At 37.1% G+C, this 19,041-nt stretch overlaps 1 protein-coding gene across 2 annotated transcripts in view; it reads left to right on the plus strand.

The window, feature by feature from the left end:
• Positions 1-19,041, plus strand: part of edrf1 (erythroid differentiation regulatory factor 1) — a 66,647-nt gene that overhangs the window by 1,777 nt on the left and 45,829 nt on the right. For both annotated transcript variants that reach the window (XR_011954690.1, XM_072557566.1), the window contains exons 2-8: positions 1,460-1,662; positions 3,258-3,324; positions 7,736-7,861; positions 10,869-10,993; positions 13,837-13,996; positions 15,197-15,298; positions 15,505-15,626. Coding sequence is in view for 1 of the 2 variants with exons in the window: in XM_072557566.1 (XP_072413667.1) it covers positions 1,460-1,662; positions 3,258-3,324; positions 7,736-7,861; positions 10,869-10,993; positions 13,837-13,996; positions 15,197-15,298; positions 15,505-15,626 (905 nt within the window). In the remaining variant the exon portion in view is untranslated. The remainder of the gene's footprint in view (positions 1-1,459; positions 1,663-3,257; positions 3,325-7,735; positions 7,862-10,868; positions 10,994-13,836; positions 13,997-15,196; positions 15,299-15,504; positions 15,627-19,041) is intronic.

Raw genomic sequence — 19,041 nt, forward strand, 5'->3', positions numbered from 1 at the left:
TGTTTCCATGCTGTACACCTATGTGACTCAAAGTTAACCATATTTCTTTGGCTGTGGAGTCACATGCAAGCTAGACCAGGTACAATGGCAGATTCCTTTCTTAAACAACTTTAGTGAACCAGCTGGGTTTTTCTGACAATCGGCAGTGGTTTCGTGAGTCATCATTGGACTCTTCCATAATTTTATTGAATTCAAACTCCACCACCTATGGTGGCAGGATTCGAACCCAAGTTCCCAGGACATTGCCTGTGGATAATACCATAGGCCATCTTCATCACCAATTTCCATTAACTTCAGCTTTGCCGGGGTGCTATACTTGGTCAGTTACTACCTGATGAAGGCAGTCACTCTAATTGTACAATCTTGAATTCAACTCTTTTGCCAATTTTTGAACTGGGGCTTAATAAGATCAGAAGCTGTTTGGCTAACTGATCCCAAACATTCAGCAGCAAGCTTTTGTGTGTATAATGCACTATCACTTAATAACACTGTTGAAAATGTCTTCTATTGCTTGCTGATAGAGAACAGATTGGTTTGGCAATAACTGACCAAATTGGATTTGTTGTGGTATTTGTGGACAGAGTGTACCTTGCTAAGTTTTCCACACTGTTGGCTAAATGTTAATGTAATGCAATAGTTGGCCTGGAGTGCAAAACTTCATGATTACAGATGAGGTTTGTTGGTCCCATTGCATTTGCTTTCCCATACATTCACTATGGAATGAGTCAAATTGTTTGCAGCTGTGATGCTGGGGACCTCAGGTAGAAGCTAAGATGGATTATCCATTCTACACTAATGGCTGAAATGCTGCGTGTTGTCTGATATTGTAGCATTACTAGTTTGGCACTTCATTTTTATTCATACCTGTGCTGCTCCAGGCATTCAACCCTGCTGTCCTCATTTAATCAGATTTCTGAATCAGAATCTCTGGCTTGATGGTAATGATATAATGAAGAATATAAGAATGAAGATGTGTGGGTATGGGACATAACCCAAAGGAACTTGTACAACAATATCCTGAGGATGGGTTGATTGAACTAAAAAACTAGAACTGCCTTTCTGGAAGGGTAACTGGACTGGAAATGTTAACTGTTTTCTCTCCACAGATTCTCCCAAACCTGCTCACTTTTTCTAACAATAACTGTGTTTTCTCTCTAATATCTTGTATTTAACCATTTTATAACATTACAATGTACAGATCAAATTTTTTTTCATGACAAAAAATAACTGATTTATGTGGCACCTTTCATGATCTCAAGGCACATCAAAGTACTTCATGACTAACATTACCTTGAGCAGTCACTACTGTTATGCAAGGAAGCATGGAAGCTAACTTACAATAGCAATGAAACAAATGATTAGTTAAAGCATTTTTTGTGATGTTGTGTCAATAACTGCAACAAAGCTACCTATCAGCTGTTTTATACAGCAATGATTAAATGGTTTCATTTTGAAACAGGAAAGCATTCTTGGAAGTAATGAGGTGAAAAGTACCGCAGTGGTGAAATACTCTGCTGCTCCACCTCCTGCAGCGTATGCTAGGCTTCAAGAGAAGACAGACCTGAAGTTGCCTCCTGCAAATTGGCTGCGTGGGATTAGCCAGCTTGGACAAATGGATGCAACCTCTCTTGGAACAAGCAAAAAGAGCAAGCCATTTTCCAGGTGACATATTTTGGAACTAAATTGTTCAGGGATGTAAATTTACCCATGTTTAATTTTGTTGATGTTTGTTCTTTGTTTCTACAAAAGCTAATGCATTGACAGTTTCCTGATCGGATTAATTCTGACTAAAAGGACTTGAAATTCTCTGAGTAACAAAATTTCTTATCATGACAATAATGGTGCTCCAATAATGTTCTTAGGTCACTAATATTTCAGTGTGAAATTATTTCAAAATGAGTTTGAACTCTTTGTAACAAAAGTCATTTGGTAATCTCCGCATATAACAATGAAAGCCTACATGGGAGGTCTCCTATTTTGAATGTCTGACTTGTAGTTGCAATCCTGTACAAGGATGTAATTCTGCGTACAAACATTTCCTGTAGTTATGACGGACTGTTTTATATTGTCCTGCATTGCGTTCCGACTTGTGTACAAATCAACTTCCAAACAATCTGAGGAACTGAATCCATTCCCAACCAGGGACTGTCTGTTTATGTACAGTGAAATGTCACAAAGGCTTTGCCGGAGCTTTACAAGATAAAATATGACAGTCACATTAGAAGCTACTGGTCAGATATCTAAAACCTTTGCCAAAGGGATTGGGTTTAAGCGATTTAAAGGAGTCAAGTTAGCTGAAGTGACAGAAAGGTATAGGGCCTTGGCAAATGAAGGCATGGAACTGATGGTTAAAATCTAGGAAGCTCAAAAGGTTGAAATCCGAGAAGTGCAGGTAGGGTTGTGCTGGAGAAGATTACAGAGATGAAAAGAAACAAGATGATGGAGGGACTTGTAAATCACATGAAAATTTTAAAATTGAGGCATTGCTTGATGAGCTAATGTAGTTTGGTGATAAGCTCACAGTATTATAAAGTTAAGACATGGGAAAAATATTAACATTGTTTTGAACCTACATTGTTCCTGCATCACATCCTGCTACAGCATTGCATTCTGTGATGATCATTGCAGTCATTATCAATCATCATTCAAAGCTCAGCCCAATTACTTTCCGATGGCCGTATACTTTATTCTAACAAGAGTAGGGTCATTAGGGGAAGCAATGCATGAATATCAATTAGAGGAAATCATGGTTCACCTATTTCACTCCCACCAAATTTAAGGGAGTAATTAAGTTTTAATTTTTAATAAACTGTCTTGGTATGCCATTTTGAGTTGTTACAAATAAATAATGTAATAACTTAGGATTTTTCCTTAGTCAACATTCTCTAAATACTTACATCATGAGCCTCCTGTCGTATACAGAATTTGCTCAGCTAATGGCAATGTACTAGACTGTAAAATGTCCCCTTCTTTGTACAAACAACATGCTCCTTTTGAGATAACGTATTCCACTATTTGATTTCAAGTTGCTGCAAATATGACTGTTTAAGATATATCATTTGTACCACTAATGCTAATCAAATGTAAAAATTGCCTCTTGAAGGAGTTCTTGCTAACAAAATGCTGGGAATACATATCCTATTAAAGAGGAAGTTAATGTAGAACATTTCATCAGAATTATTTCTATTTGACATAGATTTTAAAAATCTTCAAAATGTATTTTTATTAAGAAAATCAAACTTTATTTTTCTTTTAAGCTTTGGAATGGCGTACGACTTCATTGACTGCATTGGAAATGATGTTGATGTTGTTTCTGATTCTGAGGTACTGTATTCCTACTGATATGCATTTAATTAGTTCTTTATGTAAAGCCACAGGTTGTCTGTCTAGTATAGCAATTTTGAAAGTTTTCCAAAAATTTAAGAATTCTTTCCTTCAAGTGCATCAATGTTAAACAATTCTAATTTAATTGATATCAACAAAAGTTGATTGTCTCATTGCCACAGTCAGAAAGGGAGTAGCTGAGCTATGTATTTGAAGGGGTCTACAATAAATCAAATAATTGCTGAAGCATTTTTATTTGATTATTTGTACAGATGATTTTGTTCCATTGTAATGTTCATTTAGGTGTGCAGTGTAATCATAATGGTGACTTTGCAAATGTTGTGTTTTGCTCTAATGCCAACCCTCTGGTTTAAATACAGTCAAATCCTAATACCACAATAAGACTTTCTTAATATTTGACTGGCATTCCATAAATTTAAATTATTATGGTTCTGAGATTGTACTGCACTAAAGTCCATCTTGGAAGCTTCAAGGAAGCTTGCTGTTTAGATTTTTATGATCCCAGACCAAACCACCAAACATATTGTAAACTGTTTAGGGACCAGTAACTTTGTAAATTTAAGATAATGAATCCAGGTGGTAAGAGCATTCTAAAGTTATCATGAAGGTCCCACCTTTTCAACCTTGCCCCTTATTTGAGGTATGGTAATCCTCTAGCAATCATCGCTCTGTAATGAGAGTATGGCCTTCTGTACCTCTGAGATAATGGCAACTTTACCATATACTTTTACTCACCATATTCATAGTTTTGAATCAACAAATGTATTTAAATATACATTATAATATTAGTGCAATCTATTTTATACGAGTTGTATTCTTAGATACAGATTGAACTGGTAGTAAATATGGATATCAAGACAAACTGTGGTTGAATACCCCATAGGAGCACATCAAAAAGCAAATGGGGTTTAAACAGATCCCATGTCTTTGTTCGCAATCAACTTCAGGTGGTCATCAAATCTCATTAAAATCTTGCAAGGTATTCCAGTTTTTCACTTTTGAAGACCTAGCTTTAGAAATCCTTCAAGCATTGCTTCATCATGGACAACCTTAACAACTGCTCATGTCTTGGTAGTTTGTTTTCCTTTCCTGAAATAGTGCTTTCTTGGAACCTCCGTAAGTGTAATTTAGCATCCATACAAAGGCACGACTCCAGTCCTGGAACAGAAAGCTTCACCAAACAAGTACTTGTCCCTGGATTTCTCTGAGCTCTAATGCTTCTAAGCTGCACTTAGTAAAATCTGTTCGTGGGCTTTCTGAGCCTTGTAGCTCCTGGATCTTTCCTGAGCCCTCACCCCAATACCTATTGGCTTTCCATAACTCTTGAGCCCTGACTGCTTAGTGCTATCCAAGAGTTCCTAAGACTTCTTCCTGAGCCCAAACAGTACAGTTTCACCTTCTCAGCAGTAAAACTAACAGCAGCACCTTTACTGCCTTGAACTTATTCCTTTGACTCTGAGATGATTTAGTGACCAATTGAAAGCCTTCCAACTACATCTTCCCTTTATTGCAAGACAAAATCAGATGTAACTAATATTGGAACGCAAGTTCCCTCAATGCCATGGTTTTCACAGATTGCTGGCTTATAAGTACAAATGAATACATAATGTGGATTTCATCGAAATTGTACAAAGGGACTTGGTTATTTCTGACTTAAGCTTGTTCTTATGAGCATGATCCCATGCAGATGTCTAATTTATGAGATCTGACACATGAGCATTAGCTGTACTTACAAATGGTTTAGTCCGTTCACAGGTTGTGGGCTGCCTTTATTCCAGATACCTTAAAAAAATGTTGTAACTTTATTCCCTAAATTTCTTTTCTCATAAATAGTGTTATTCACATTTGCTTACAATTTATGGGATAATGCAGCATCCCTGATGTCTTGTTACAGTGGTTTTTCTCACTGTAAGCTCTGATGATGCATACTAGTGTGCTTTTTGGCTACCTTTCCCCGAGCCTTGTCTGATATTTGTGTTCATATGTATACTTTACAGTAGCAATCAGTATAGGAATTTTTAGCAGATTCCATATATCCACTTCTACCATGCTAATTATAAGCAAAAATGTGTCAAAGCTTGTGTGGGTTTTCTGACATTTGCTTAGATTATCTGTGGATATCATCTTCCAGGAAGATTGTGAAACAAGAACTGTGACTTTCCTTTGTCTCATTGCCGATAACTGGTGATTAATGTGGCTACTTGACAAGCTGTGTTTCACTAATAGCTTCATCTATTTGCATTATAATATTTCTAACATTCTTGCCCACCCCATTTGGTACCTTCACCTACCTGGCAGCCCCATTCATCCATCTATTCTACTAATCATACCCTTTCATGGTAGCTGTCAGAGTTGCTGTCTATGCTGCTGGGCATTTAAACTTCAGTTCATGGTGTTCTTACTGCTGCAAAAGCTGTGTGGCTTCCATATCAATCCTCTCCTCTTGATGACTGAGAATTCGTGGACAGGTTTCTGCAGTTTCATAATAGTCCAGGAATCCCTAGCACCAAACTAATCAAAAGGTAAGTGTGTACTTTTTTAGTTGAAAACCATGTTTTTCAATCCTGAATTTCTGGGTCAATATGTTTATTAAATAGAAGCATTTTTTTTTCCCTTGCATTTCATGTCACCTTTTTCCATTGGACCTTAATATTGAAAACTGCTTTAATATTTAGCAATATTTTCCTTGCAAGAATTAAGCTTTAAGAGCATTGGGTCTTGTGCAATGTTTTGCATCCTAGTTAACTTTGGCTCTTATGATTAACGGTGAAGGAAAACTATAGTTTGCTCGAAGGAGGATATTAAACCCTAGTGGTACTCCAAGGATGACTAGAGACGTGGGAATAATTAAGGGCTATAGTAGAGACGTGCATGAAAAACACCAACATCCAAGGAGAAAGAGAAAATGTGAAAAGATTAGAACAGGAGTAAAACAGAGAGTGAAAAATAATGAAGCTAAATTGTCAAAGAGCTTTATAATACAGATGTGTTGATTGGTGCTGCTTTTATATGATTTGAACTCCAGAACATTATGGCAACATCAGTTGTTGCAGTAAGCCACCTGTGTCACTTCAGTGAGCGAAATCTGCTGTCGTCATTGGTCTGGTATATGTGAAGCCAGAGCGTCTTGAAATGGTTGACTAAGAGTTCTGTTCAAGGGGAATTATGGATGGACAAACAAAGCTGAACTTGCCAGCAGCACACTCATCCCTTCAAAGAATAAAAAAAACTACAAATGGCTTTGATAGAGTAGAACCCAGGGAATGTTTCCTCTTAAGAGTATGTCTGGAAGCCATCAATATAAGATAGTCATCAAGCAATCCAGTGGGGAATTTTGAAAGAAACGGTCATTACTCAGTGTGGTGTGAAAGTGGAACTCACTACCATGAAGCAAAAGGTATATTTGTATTTAAATGGAAATCAGATAAGCATAAAAGATTAATAAAATTGGTGACTATCATGATGGATTTAGACTAAAAAAAATAGAAGGAGGCTTAAGTCGAGTATAAAACAGCAATATGGATTTTTTGATCAAATCGTCTATAATACTTTATAATTTCTGCTGTTCAAATTTTACTGTAATGGGAATATACTTTTGAGGGACCTGACAAGGAAATGATGTATAATTTAAGTTTCTCATTTGTAATGTTTGAAATTCTAATTTCAGTCAGATAATATGTACTACCACTTCAATACTAGTCTTTCAATATGAATGGAATATTTGTGAGAAATCATTGTGATGCACAAGTCCACCGGCTACTTTTTACTTGCAGGAGGAATTCTCCATTTTGGTGTGTTTATTTGAATGTTTTTATTTGCTAATGTGTATTTAAACTGAAAATATCCACTTAACATTTATTCAACTTGTAACGATTCTTGTTTCATCTATGAAGGTAAAAACTCTCAAGCCCTCTAAAATTTGCAAAGCGCTTGGCTTGAAATTAGTCGCAGTTTGATGTGATTTTACCAATGTGAAAAATTTGTGCAAATGAACTGCTGGCATCAGAAATTTGGTATCTAAAATAAAATCTATCTGGATGTTAAATGCATTCACATATTTTTTCCTGCAAAATATATGTTGAAAATGTGAAATTCTTATTCTTAATTATGTTTACGTCAGATGTATTCCACATTATGTATTTTTAAAAATTCTAAAAGTTAATTCTGAATAACTATTTTGGATATTGAGACATAAAATATTGTTTAAACCACTATGTTCAATTTATTTTGCATGATCTATAAGGCTTGTAAGTTATTTCATAAATTAAATCAGTGAACAGCTATATTCCTTAGAATGGATTAATTAAATGTATCTCCGGTTGCTAAGTGAGTGCTTATTTCATTTTATGGTGGTAATGAATTTTAATGTCCTATATTTTGTTAAAAATAGAACATAAAGAAGTTACTGAAGATACCTTACAGCAAATCACATGTCAGCATGGGTGTTCATCGCGTTGGAAGGACCCTCCTGCTTGATGAATTAGATATTCAGGAATTGTTTATGACCTCGTCCCAGGTAATTATAAGTTACTGTTGTTCTAGCTATGAAATAACTTCATATAAAGCCATCTATCAGTGCCATCTTTTTGGAAAGCCTTAATGGTTGAGCAAAAGGGAGAGAGTGCATTTGGATACTATCCCTTATCTGATTCATTTGCAATTAATGGGACACGATGATTTGCTTCAAGTATTAATTAGCTCTTAACATAATTTGTAACAGTTCTCCCATTTTGATGGGAGGCCTCCCAAAACCAAAAACACCAGAAGTTTCTCAGCAGACTTTACCTATTTTCTGCTGCAAACACCTACTCGTCATCAACATTCCTCTGAGTTCCAAGGTTCCACCAACAGTGATTGGTGTCAGCATGTCAATTGCAGCATTGACTTCCATTTCCCCAAGACATGCATGGACCTCAAAGGACTGTGTAGCTACAAAGAAATTGGAGGGTATGCTGCTTATCATCTCTATCTTTACTGGTATAAGCACGTGCAATGCCTTTTGCTCTGGGCACCCTTACAGTCTTCTATTTGCTCCTCCTCTTCCCCAGCCCACACTCTTTATCTGCATAATGACTATCTCTTTTCCAGCCCTCTTCAGTTCTGAAGAAGAGTCCCATTGAACTTAAAACATAGCTGTATTTCTATCACAATGAATGCTACTGAACCTGCTGAGTTTCTCTAGCACTAAGTTTTTATTTCAGATGTCCAGCCTCTGCAGTACTTTGCTTCCATTTGGGAGTTATTTACCCTTGAAGAGACAACGGTGGTTGTCTGACTCTGTCATAAGTAGACCTGAAGTTTCCAAAAGTCTTAGGAAAATCTTATAGATATAAAGTTGTAAGTAATTATGCTAAAGCAGAGAAAATGCTGATTATTGTCGACCATGCAGACTGAAGTGGAAATGTGCAGTCACGTTTCAGACTGTTTGTGAGGTTTTCAGGGAGGTTGGAAGATTCAAGTAGACCAAAGTTAAGTGTCTATATTGTGACCCACTCAGTGCAAGTTCTGGGATCAGAAACTCTGGCGAGCGACAATTAATTGTTGCTGCTTCCTGGCTGGAGAAGAACTGTGTAATACAACAAAAAGGAAGATTTTTGGTTATGCTCGAAGTGAAATGGGAAACAAATATCTCTTAATTTGCTTAAAGTGCAAGTTGCCTATGAAAAGAAAATAATATTCAGTCAGTAGTCTTTTTAAAATTGTCATTTGTGATGGTAAAATTACTCAAACATAATCTTGATGCATCATTCAGTTGACAGCACAAAATTCGAATTCCTCTATTAAAATGTTATTTGTTACTTCAGGAATTGTAACAATTCTGATAGCTGAAGTTCCTACATGTTATTAAAATAAGTGTAAGAATTCCACTATGCTTGAATCTTTTTGGGAACCAAAATGTTGGTACTATTGCTCTTCTAAACACTGGTCTATCCAAGCCAAGTACCATCTTCATTTAACTGAATACATAATGTGCACATTGGCCTAATGACAGGGCTATCATATAATGAAATATGAAATTTTAGACATTTTAACTATTGAAAGGTAGTACCAGTATTGTGCCATCTACATAGATGCCTGAAGATGTAGCAATTCTCCATCCTGTTAAAGATTGGTGTAGTCCAGCTCCGGGCCTTCCTACACTACTGTAGTAACAACCAGTAACTTTGTATATGAAACTGTGTTAATGGGATCAGGGACTGCAAGGCATAGAATAAAGTTTTGGTTTCCTTGTTTAAGGAAGGCTATATTTGCTTTGGCAGTTGAAGATTCACTAAGTTGATTCCTGGAATGAAGCGATTGTTTTGTAAGGAAGCAGTGAGCAAGTTATGCCTAAGTTCAATGGCGTTGAGATGATTGAGGGGCTGTTATGAGAAGGAGCCAGATAAGGTTAGTGTTGAGAGAATGTCTCAGTGGGGGAATGGCAGGAAATGTACTTGGCACATTTTCCAAACAGTGGGTTGCTCATTTAAGATTTGAGGTGCAGAAGAATTTCTCCTCAAAATATTGTCAATCCTTTGTTCTGAAAGTTTAAGAAATTGCTGATTTAAAGGATCATTCAGACTTCTTGTTGAAAGTATGACATCTCAACACTTCAGGTTCTATAAAAGAACTTTGTATCAAGGATTGAAGAATACAATGCTCAGTAAACATTTTTTTTTATCCCATGGTAACTTACACTTTCAACAACTGAAAACAGTTTTCCTTTTTCTACTTACACTGACATCTGTAAGCCCCAATTTTGCTCCGTTTCTTAAGCAGATCGTCAATGTCTTTGAATTGACCCAAAGTGATTCACGTCTCCTGGGAATTGACTGAGATAAACAGATTCTTGAACTATAGGATAACAGGTTTTGAGGTATGGACAGGAAACTGTCATCAGATGGATCAGACCAGCAATGATTTCATTGAATGATGGAGCAGACTCCAAGCTTTATGTCCTGTTCTTTCTGTTTTTATGTTATGTTCAGAATGAATTCCCAACATCAGGCGGCACGGTGGCTCAGTGGTTAAAACTGTTGCCTTACAGCGCTAGGGACCCGGGTTCAATTCCCGCCTTGGGCAACTGTCTGTGTGGAGTTTGCACATTCTCCCCATGTCTGTGTGGGTTTCCTCCAGGTGCTCCGGTTTCCTCCCATAGTCCAAAATTGTGCAGGTTAGGTGAATTGGCCATGCTAAATTGCCCATAGTGTTAGGTGCACTAGTCAGGGGTAAATGTAGGGGAATGGGGTGGGTTGCTCTTCGGAGGGTCGGTGTGGATTGTTGGGCCGAAGGGCCTGCTTCCATACTGTAGGGAATCTAATCTAATTAAGATTTTGCAGATTAGATGCATACAGGGCACAAGCTATTCTCTGAAATAATTCAGTCAAATGTTTTGATTCTTTATAGTGAGAATGAAAGAACATGCCCTGAAGTATATATTTATCTATGTTAATCCTTTAACTGAGCGTGGTCGAATTTTATTTATACAGTAGACTGTTCGAAATGCAATGTTTTGCAAATGAATGAAACTTGTTTCATTTTAGACAGGAGACTGGAATTGGCTGAAAGAATTATATCAAAGACTTGTGGATCCAAAATGGCAAAGAAAAAAGAAAAGCAAGGAGCAGTTCTATCAAAAAGCAATTCTTTCCAAATTTCTATACTACAGGTGAGGGCTAATTTTAATTTATGAGCAGTCAGTAAAGAGTTGACAACTTGGACATTACTAGGCTTGTTGTATTGGCATAAAATAAGTTAGTATATCTGTTTAAATGTAACCAAATTTCATAAACTATTTTTTCAATATTGTGCAGAAATTAGTCTTGAACGGTAGTTAAGATCTGTTTGTGTGTTCAGTGTATGATCTGATCTCGGAATTTGGTTTCTTTCCCATGATATATTGGAAAAAACATTGATTATAATGTCTCTCTTTAGGACTAGTTACTGGACAAGTTCGCCTTTACTTCTATCACTTTTGTGAATTCTCCTGCAGAAACTCAAAGGAATTTAATTAATTAATCTGCTTTTTGACTTCTAAGTGATTTCTAGAGACAGATTATGGAATAGATGATTCTGCCCGTAGCTAATACAAACTCCAAGCTATGAATTGTGAACTACCTTTTTTTTACAAACTATATAACTTAGGCCAAGCCTATCCTCCCCTATTCTGTAATCTATATTTGCATATGTTATGGATGAAGCCAGACCACTCAAAACATTTTTAAGCAGGCAGCCCTAGACCTAATTTTGTGGTTTGTTTTGGTAAGTGTACAATGAAAAGTACCCGGTTGACGACTAGATTTTAAAACAGACAAAAGAATTATTCACAAAATTACACAAGCAAACACAAAGAACTCCTACAGAACTCAAACTATCTAGCTAGACTTAATTATGCTGTTCAGAATACGCACAGCAGTCCCAATAAGCAAACTCCCTTTTAAAAAAACAGTACAAATGGAACACATGCTTATAGGTTGAAGTTGAATGCAGAAAGAGAGAGAGTTTCCTCACTGAGCCTACCCTCGGCCTTATCTTCAGTCTTTTAAGCTGACTTCCCTTTTCAAGTGTCAGTTTTTGAAGTTCAAAAGCTCTCTTTTTCTTTCACTGCTCTCTTCTTCCCTCTCTTCTGCTGCTCTCTTTTTCTCTCTGTTCTGCTGCTCTCTCTCTTTCCCCTCTTCTGTTTTTAATCATAACTGGAACTTTCTTTTCTGCTGCCCTTTGCTTATCTCTCACCTCCAGCTCAAGCTGCTTCATTTCCAACTGAATTCTTGCCATCTGTGTAGATTCTGATGGTTTCTCCAGCAAGTTTAAGTGCTGAGCTACTGCTGTAATTATCTCTCCTTTCCTCACAGAAGCAGGCAATTATAATTCCAGCTTCTCTGCTAATTCTTGCAGCTTGATCTTATTCACCTTTTGCAAAACCTCTAAAGTCACAGTGTCCACATCTAGAAAACTTTTGGTGACTAAAAGAACCATTCCTGTCCCAACCTTTGTCTACCCAACCAAACCGACATGCGAAATAAAGAGACCAGCGCCTCTCATCCCCCAATCTGTTATGGACTAGGCCAGACCACTCAAAACATTCTTAAACAGGCAGCCCTAGACCTAACTTTGCAATTTGTTTCAGTAAGTGCAGCACAGTGGTTAGCACTGCTGCCTCTCAGTGCCTGAGACCCGGGTTCAATTCCTGCCTCAGGCAACTTGTTTGTGTGGAGTTTGCACATTCTCCCTGTGTCTGTGTGGGTTTCCTCCGGGTGCTCTGGTTTCCTCTCACAGTCCAAAAATGTGCCGGTTAGGTGAATAGGCCATGCTAAATTGCCCATAGTGTTAGGTGAAGAATGGGTCTGGGTGGGTTGCTCTTCGGAGGGTCGGTGTGGACTTGTTGGGCTGAAGGGCCTGTCTCCACGCTGTAAGTAATCTTAAAAAAAAATGTACAGTGAAGATTACCCGGAGTAAGATAGCTAGGTTGATGACTAGATTATAAAACAGGCAAAAGAAATTATTCACAAAATTACACAATGAAAAATGAAGAACAGAACAAAGAACATTATAGAACCCAACCTATCCAGCTAGTCTTAGCTATGCTGTTCTGAATACACACACATGTCGCAATAAGCAAAGTCCCCTTAAAAGCCAGCATAAATGGAACACATGCTTACAGGTAGAAGTTGAAGGTAGAAAGAGAGAGAGAGTTTCCACGCAGCCCCCTGATGAACTTCCCAGTTCAAGACTGAATTAAATCTGCTCAGCTCAATTAGCTAGAGACCTAACCTCTCCCTTCTCTTTATACAGGTCACTTCAGACCACTTTGGCATGAAGTCTCATCTGTTTACATATAACACAAGGCCTCTCAAAATCCTTTTCTTCTCTGTACGATACCAGACTGATCGGAGTCTGGCACGATTTATTACCCCTCTTCAGACGCAGTCTTCTTGAGCCTAGAAAGAGCTTTGTGAAAAAAAAGGGACTAGCTTTGTGACACACATTCCAGATTATGTTATGATGTAGTTAGGGACCAGCTGATTTATTTTTGTTTGAACGAGATAAAGTTTGTGACCCCAGATCTGGGAATAAGACCACAATATTCTGTAGTTTTCTGCATACAAAGTAAACTTATGAAATTAGGGAAATAAACCTATTTGCAGTTTATGTAACAGTTATGCTCCAGCACTCGGAATGACATGAGGTAAATATGGGTTAATGAGCAAGCCATGGCAAACTATTTCAGTGTTCTGTTTTCATGTAATAGATGTGAACGGCAATTTTATGTTTGTTCAAAGCAAATTCAAAATTGTTTATATGTGATGTAGAATATATATATTTAAAAAAGTTAAAATCTATTTTAACAATCTAAATAATCTAATTTCACTGAGAATTGCTTTTCATGTCCTACAAATTCAGTTTATTTAGCTCATTTACCACAATATTTATTTTTCAGTTCCCTTTTTACTTCCATCAGTTTTTTTCTAGTTGTAAACATAATATTGATTATTTTCTTCTTAATACTTTTAGTGTTAATGGAGATTGTGGAGCAGAAACTGTTCCAACTCCTATAGTGCAACCTGCTGATACCCAGCCCCAGGTAAACCCAATAGTTGTAGAGGAATCCTCCTGGCCTGCACCCTTGAGAACACCTGCTTCTGTCCCTGAAGATGGAAATCCTCAGGAACAGGTAAGTTGTTAGTGTGAAATTTACATAACTCCTAGTTTATGATTAGGTTGAATTTATAAACACTCCAGAAATCTTTCATTTGACTTAATTATTTTCTTATGTCCTTTTGAAATCTGCTTAATGTCTAGTGAGGCTACTTATTCTCGAATCAATTAAATTAGTGGCATTCTGTAAAATTTTCTTTTGGGCGTGTAGTCAGCGCAAGGCGAATATCTGATAAAAAGCTGTTAATGTCTGAGATCTCACTGTTTTCAATGCAGAATTATTGAATTAAGCTTAAATTGATTCACTGTTGTCCTTTTGTTACATTATAATTTGTGTATAAATTGAGCCAGTTTTTGTAATTAACTAGCTCATTTTAGCATAATTATTTGAACAGATTAACTATATTTCTTGAGATGGTGCTGTATACTTGAAAGAATAAGAAAACTGTAATATTCATTGCCCATCTAATTATAAAGATCATTTTTTAACATCTCAATCTTGGGGAAATTAGTGTATTTGTTGGGGTCAAACTAAATAATCATATTTCAAGAATTGAGACTTGATACTGTTTTTTCTAAATGGGTTCAAATAATTAATTCCATTAAAAGACCTTTCCTAATTATAGAATACTAATAATGGTAGAAACTTGATTTAAAAGCAAACTTTGCTCTAATATCTACTATATTTCTGAGCAAAGAATACCATTACACTCTGTTAACTATGCAAATCCATTACAGTGGAGTCTTCAAGATCAGTTTCAATGATTTTTATCTGGAATTTTATGTTGTTTCTTTAAATCATGCAATTATTTAAAGCTTTTAGATGCTTTTAATTCCTGTAATGCAGATTACACTGTTTTTGAGTGGCAGTCAAACGTTCATTAATAAGAGCGTGATGAATTTTAATTTTCACGCTAAACTTTGTCAGACTTGATCAGGCCATTGCTGAATAAGAAGGCAGAAAAAAATCCAAGAATGAAATTACTACCTTATTTTGATCAGAAACAGGATTTGGTGAGCCAGAAATTATATTATAATTAAGTTGCGTTGCATTGCATTGATCAGAAATGATTTTGTAAAAGAAGGAGTGAAGGAGAGTTAATCAATGGGACCAGATCTTAAGTAGGCTCTACTGTATTAATGTTTTAACACTCTATGCAAATGCTAAAATAGTGTGTGTATTGGGTAAAAATATACATGCTTGCACCTTTTGCAGGGGAATGTTCCTCTGGAAGCCACGTATGTATTAGAGCAGGTGGCCTCTACCCCGAAAGAACAAAACCTGACTACTTTTTTGAATGAAGGGGAAAACAGTCAGGTATGGTGAAGATGACCAATTTCCAACTATTTCCCTAAACAAAGGGAGCTTTTATAATAGGTCCCAATTGGAATTTTAATAAATAAAATTGGTATTGTTAAGTTTGTTATACTTTCCTTGATACCTGATTATATTCAAGTGTTCTTTCTTCACTCTTCTATTTTAAAAATAAGTATCTTTTTGACAACTTGTCTCCCTTTCTAAAGGGACTTAAAAATGATTTTGTCAGGAATATTCTTTGGACATTTGAAGATATTCATATGCTTGTCGGTTCAAATATGCCTATTTTCGGAGGTGGAAAATATCCAGCTGTAAGCTTAAGACTCAGGTACGTTCTTTATGCGATATGAAAGGTGTTATTTTGTTGACTGACTGAGGTTGTTATTCATTCAAGTAACTCTTTCTTCCTCAACGCCAAACAGGTAAAGCTGATACTAATAGTAATAATTTTCAAATGGGATCATAACTGAAAACAACTCAACAAGTTTGGGTTTGGAACTTTTTTGTACTACTTAGCAAAATTTCAAACATTTTCTTCCTTGCTTCCTTTTTTGATACCTGCCAAGTCATTTAAATAAATATCTTGGGAGTCTATCATAGTCAAATGTTTTGTCCCAAGTGCAATTCAGTACCGTTTGTTTTAGAGGTGGTTGAGAGGAGTTGAGTTACTTTCATGCAAAAATAAATTGTAATTTCATTTGTGTGCATGATTGACAGTTATTCAGTTCACAAATTTGTAGTTACTTTTCAAAGGTTTTTAAGGAATTATAACAGTTCTCAAATTAGTCAGTTGGAAATTTGAAGCAATTAGGTTCAGAATAATGCATTTCCTAAATCTAAGGCGTACAAGATCCATCAAAGATTCTTTTAGATACTTCTTTCTAGAAGTATCTAAAAATTCTTCCTGAAAAGTGGTTATCTATATTGGAAACCAGAAGGTTACAGTCTTTAATCAGAAGTACCAGGTGGATGATCCATCTCAGCCTTCTGCGGAGGCCCACAGTATCATGGATGACACTCTTCAGCCAGTTAGATTCACTCCATGTGACATGTGCAATGGCTGGAGACACTGGATAATGCAATGGCCCTAACAACGTTATGGCAATAGTACTGAAGACTTGTACTCCAGAACTTGCTACGCCCTTAGCCAAACTGTTCCGGTATAGCTGCAACCTTGGCATTGACTGTGTGGAAAGTTGCACTATCCTGCCCTGTACACAGAATTCCAACCTGGACAATTACCACCCAATCACTGTACTCTCCAGCAGCTGCAAATGTCTGGAAGGTGTCATCAGTAGTGCCATCAAGTCGCACTTACATAACAGTAACTTACTCATTGATCCTGGGTTTAGGTTATAACTGAACTCTTGACCCTTTTACACCCTTAGTCCGAAAAGAGCAAAAGAGCTGGACTCTACAGGTAAGTATGGAGTGACTGCCCTTGAAAACAAGGCCATATCTGACTGAGTGTTGCATTGAGAAACTCTAGCAAAATTGTAGTCTATGGGAAATGGGAGAAACTCCCCCACAGGTTAGAGCCATGCCTATCACAAAGGAAGGTGGTTTGTATTTGTTGGAGGTCAGTCATTTCAGCTCAAGGACATCTCTGCAAAAATTCCTCAGGGAGGTGTCCTAGGTTCAACTATCTTCAGCTGCTTCATCAATAACTTTCCCTCCATTGTAAGATCAGAAGTGATGTTTGCTAATCATTGTTTCCCTGACTCCTATTGCTGCTTGAATTCTGTGAGGTACTAGTATGTTCAAGAATTTTGAAATTCACTCGAACAGTGGAGTTAACCAAGCAAGAAATGGTGGCTATTTTGAGCTTTAAATATTATATAGGAGATTTGCTGTAAGTTCTTGATATAATTACATAATGAGACTCTTGTTGAAAGCATTTACAAAAATGATGAATGACATGCTAACTCTTTCAAAAAGAGTGAGGGTCTAAGTATAGACAGTGGATATATATATATATCTGTTTTTAGACTGTGCCAAGATGCAAAACTTTAACTTGGTTGAACAAAATGTCTAAATTATGCATTTACTTTAGCCTGAGGGGACATTCAATAAGCTTTATGATTTGCTGTTTAGTTAATAAAGGGAGCTGAAAAAAAGACTTGAATTTGTTGACCTGTATCAAATTAAGGGTCATTGCGACTTGGTGTCAGGTTGATAGTGTTTCAACAGGTTTGAAGTCAATAGTAGTGACCGAGGTGGAGTTAGGTGTTGCTAGTGTTATTAAAAAAGTTAGCATTTATGGGATGTTTACAGGAGTGCAAATGTTTCAAAGCTACAAAGGCTGTGACGAGGTTAGAAGGGGTTGGATGGGGGTTGCTGCTGCTGTGGATGGTGTTATACTGGGAAGTTGTTGGCAGAATTAAAATGTATCCAAAACAGTCCTGAACAAATACAGCTGTTGAACTACTTACTGAATGGTTTGACGTTCGTGAAGATCTAGCAAACACAGATATTTCAGAAAATAACTCTGAAAGGTAAGGGTATAATGGTCTGAAGATTCTGCTGTCTGACATTGATCAGTGGGAAAATAAAGCACAGTAAGCTCATATATTAAAAAAAATGAAGGGCACAAATTGGATTATCAGAATTTGTGGATATTTGTGTTGGTGAAACTTGAAAGGGTTCAGAAAAGATTTACAAGGATGTTGCCAGGGTTGGAGGATTTGAGCTAAAGGGAGATGCTGAACAGGCTGGAGCTGTTTTCCCTGGAGCATCTGAGGCTAAGGAGTGACCTGATAGAGGTTTACAAAATTATGAGGGGCATGAATAGGGTAAATACACAAAATCTTTTCCCTGGGTGGGAGAGTCCAAAACTAGAGGGCATAGGTTTAGGGTGAGAGGGGAAAGATATAGAAGAGAACTAAGGGACAACGTTTTCACACAGAGGGTGGTAAGTGTATGGAATGAGCTGCCAGAGGATGTGGTGGAGGCTGGTGCAATTGTAACATTTAAGAGGCTTTTGGATGGGTATATGAATAGGAGGGGTTAGGAGGGTTATGGGCTGGGTGTTAGCAGGTGGGACTAGATTGGGTTGGGATATCTGGTTGGCATGGATGGGTTGGACTGAAGGGTCTGTTTCCATGCTGTACATCTCTATGACTCAAAGTAACAGTGTGTATGGTTTTCATGTGATCATTTTTTGAAAATGAGGATTACTGTTATCGAATCATGGAAATATACAGTATGGAAACAGACCCTTAGTTCAACTCATCCATGCTGAACAGACATCTTGTATAAGCCTAGTCCCGTTTGCCACCATTTGGTCCATATCCGCCTAAACTCTTCCTATTCATATACCCATCCAGATGCCTTTTGAATTGTTGTAATCGTACCAGCCTCCACCACTTCCTTTGGCAGCTTATTCCGTACATATTGCAAGCATTTGGGCTTTGTGGCTTTAAAGTTTAGTTTAAAGTTAAATAGTACATCAGGCTTTGCTCCATTGGGTTTAGCCAAAGTTAACAACTAGGAAGGGATGGAATTAAAAATCCAAGTGCACCTGGCAGGAATCACACAGGATAATACAAACTGATAAATGGGGGAGAATTCTTGAGCTGTAGCGGTAGTGTCCCTATCTCTGAGCCAGGAAGGCCAGCTTCAAGTTCCACCTTTGCCAGAGGTGTGTCATTATATCTCTGAATAGTTTGATTAGAAAATATCTACAATATCTATGCACGAGTTTGTCTAGCTATATCAAATCAGTTGTCCAAGGGCTCTTGTTG

This window comes from Chiloscyllium punctatum, chromosome 38 (genome assembly GCF_047496795.1).
Source record: "Chiloscyllium punctatum isolate Juve2018m chromosome 38, sChiPun1.3, whole genome shotgun sequence".
In the NCBI taxonomy this organism is placed as follows: Eukaryota; Metazoa; Chordata; class Chondrichthyes; order Orectolobiformes; family Hemiscylliidae; genus Chiloscyllium; species Chiloscyllium punctatum.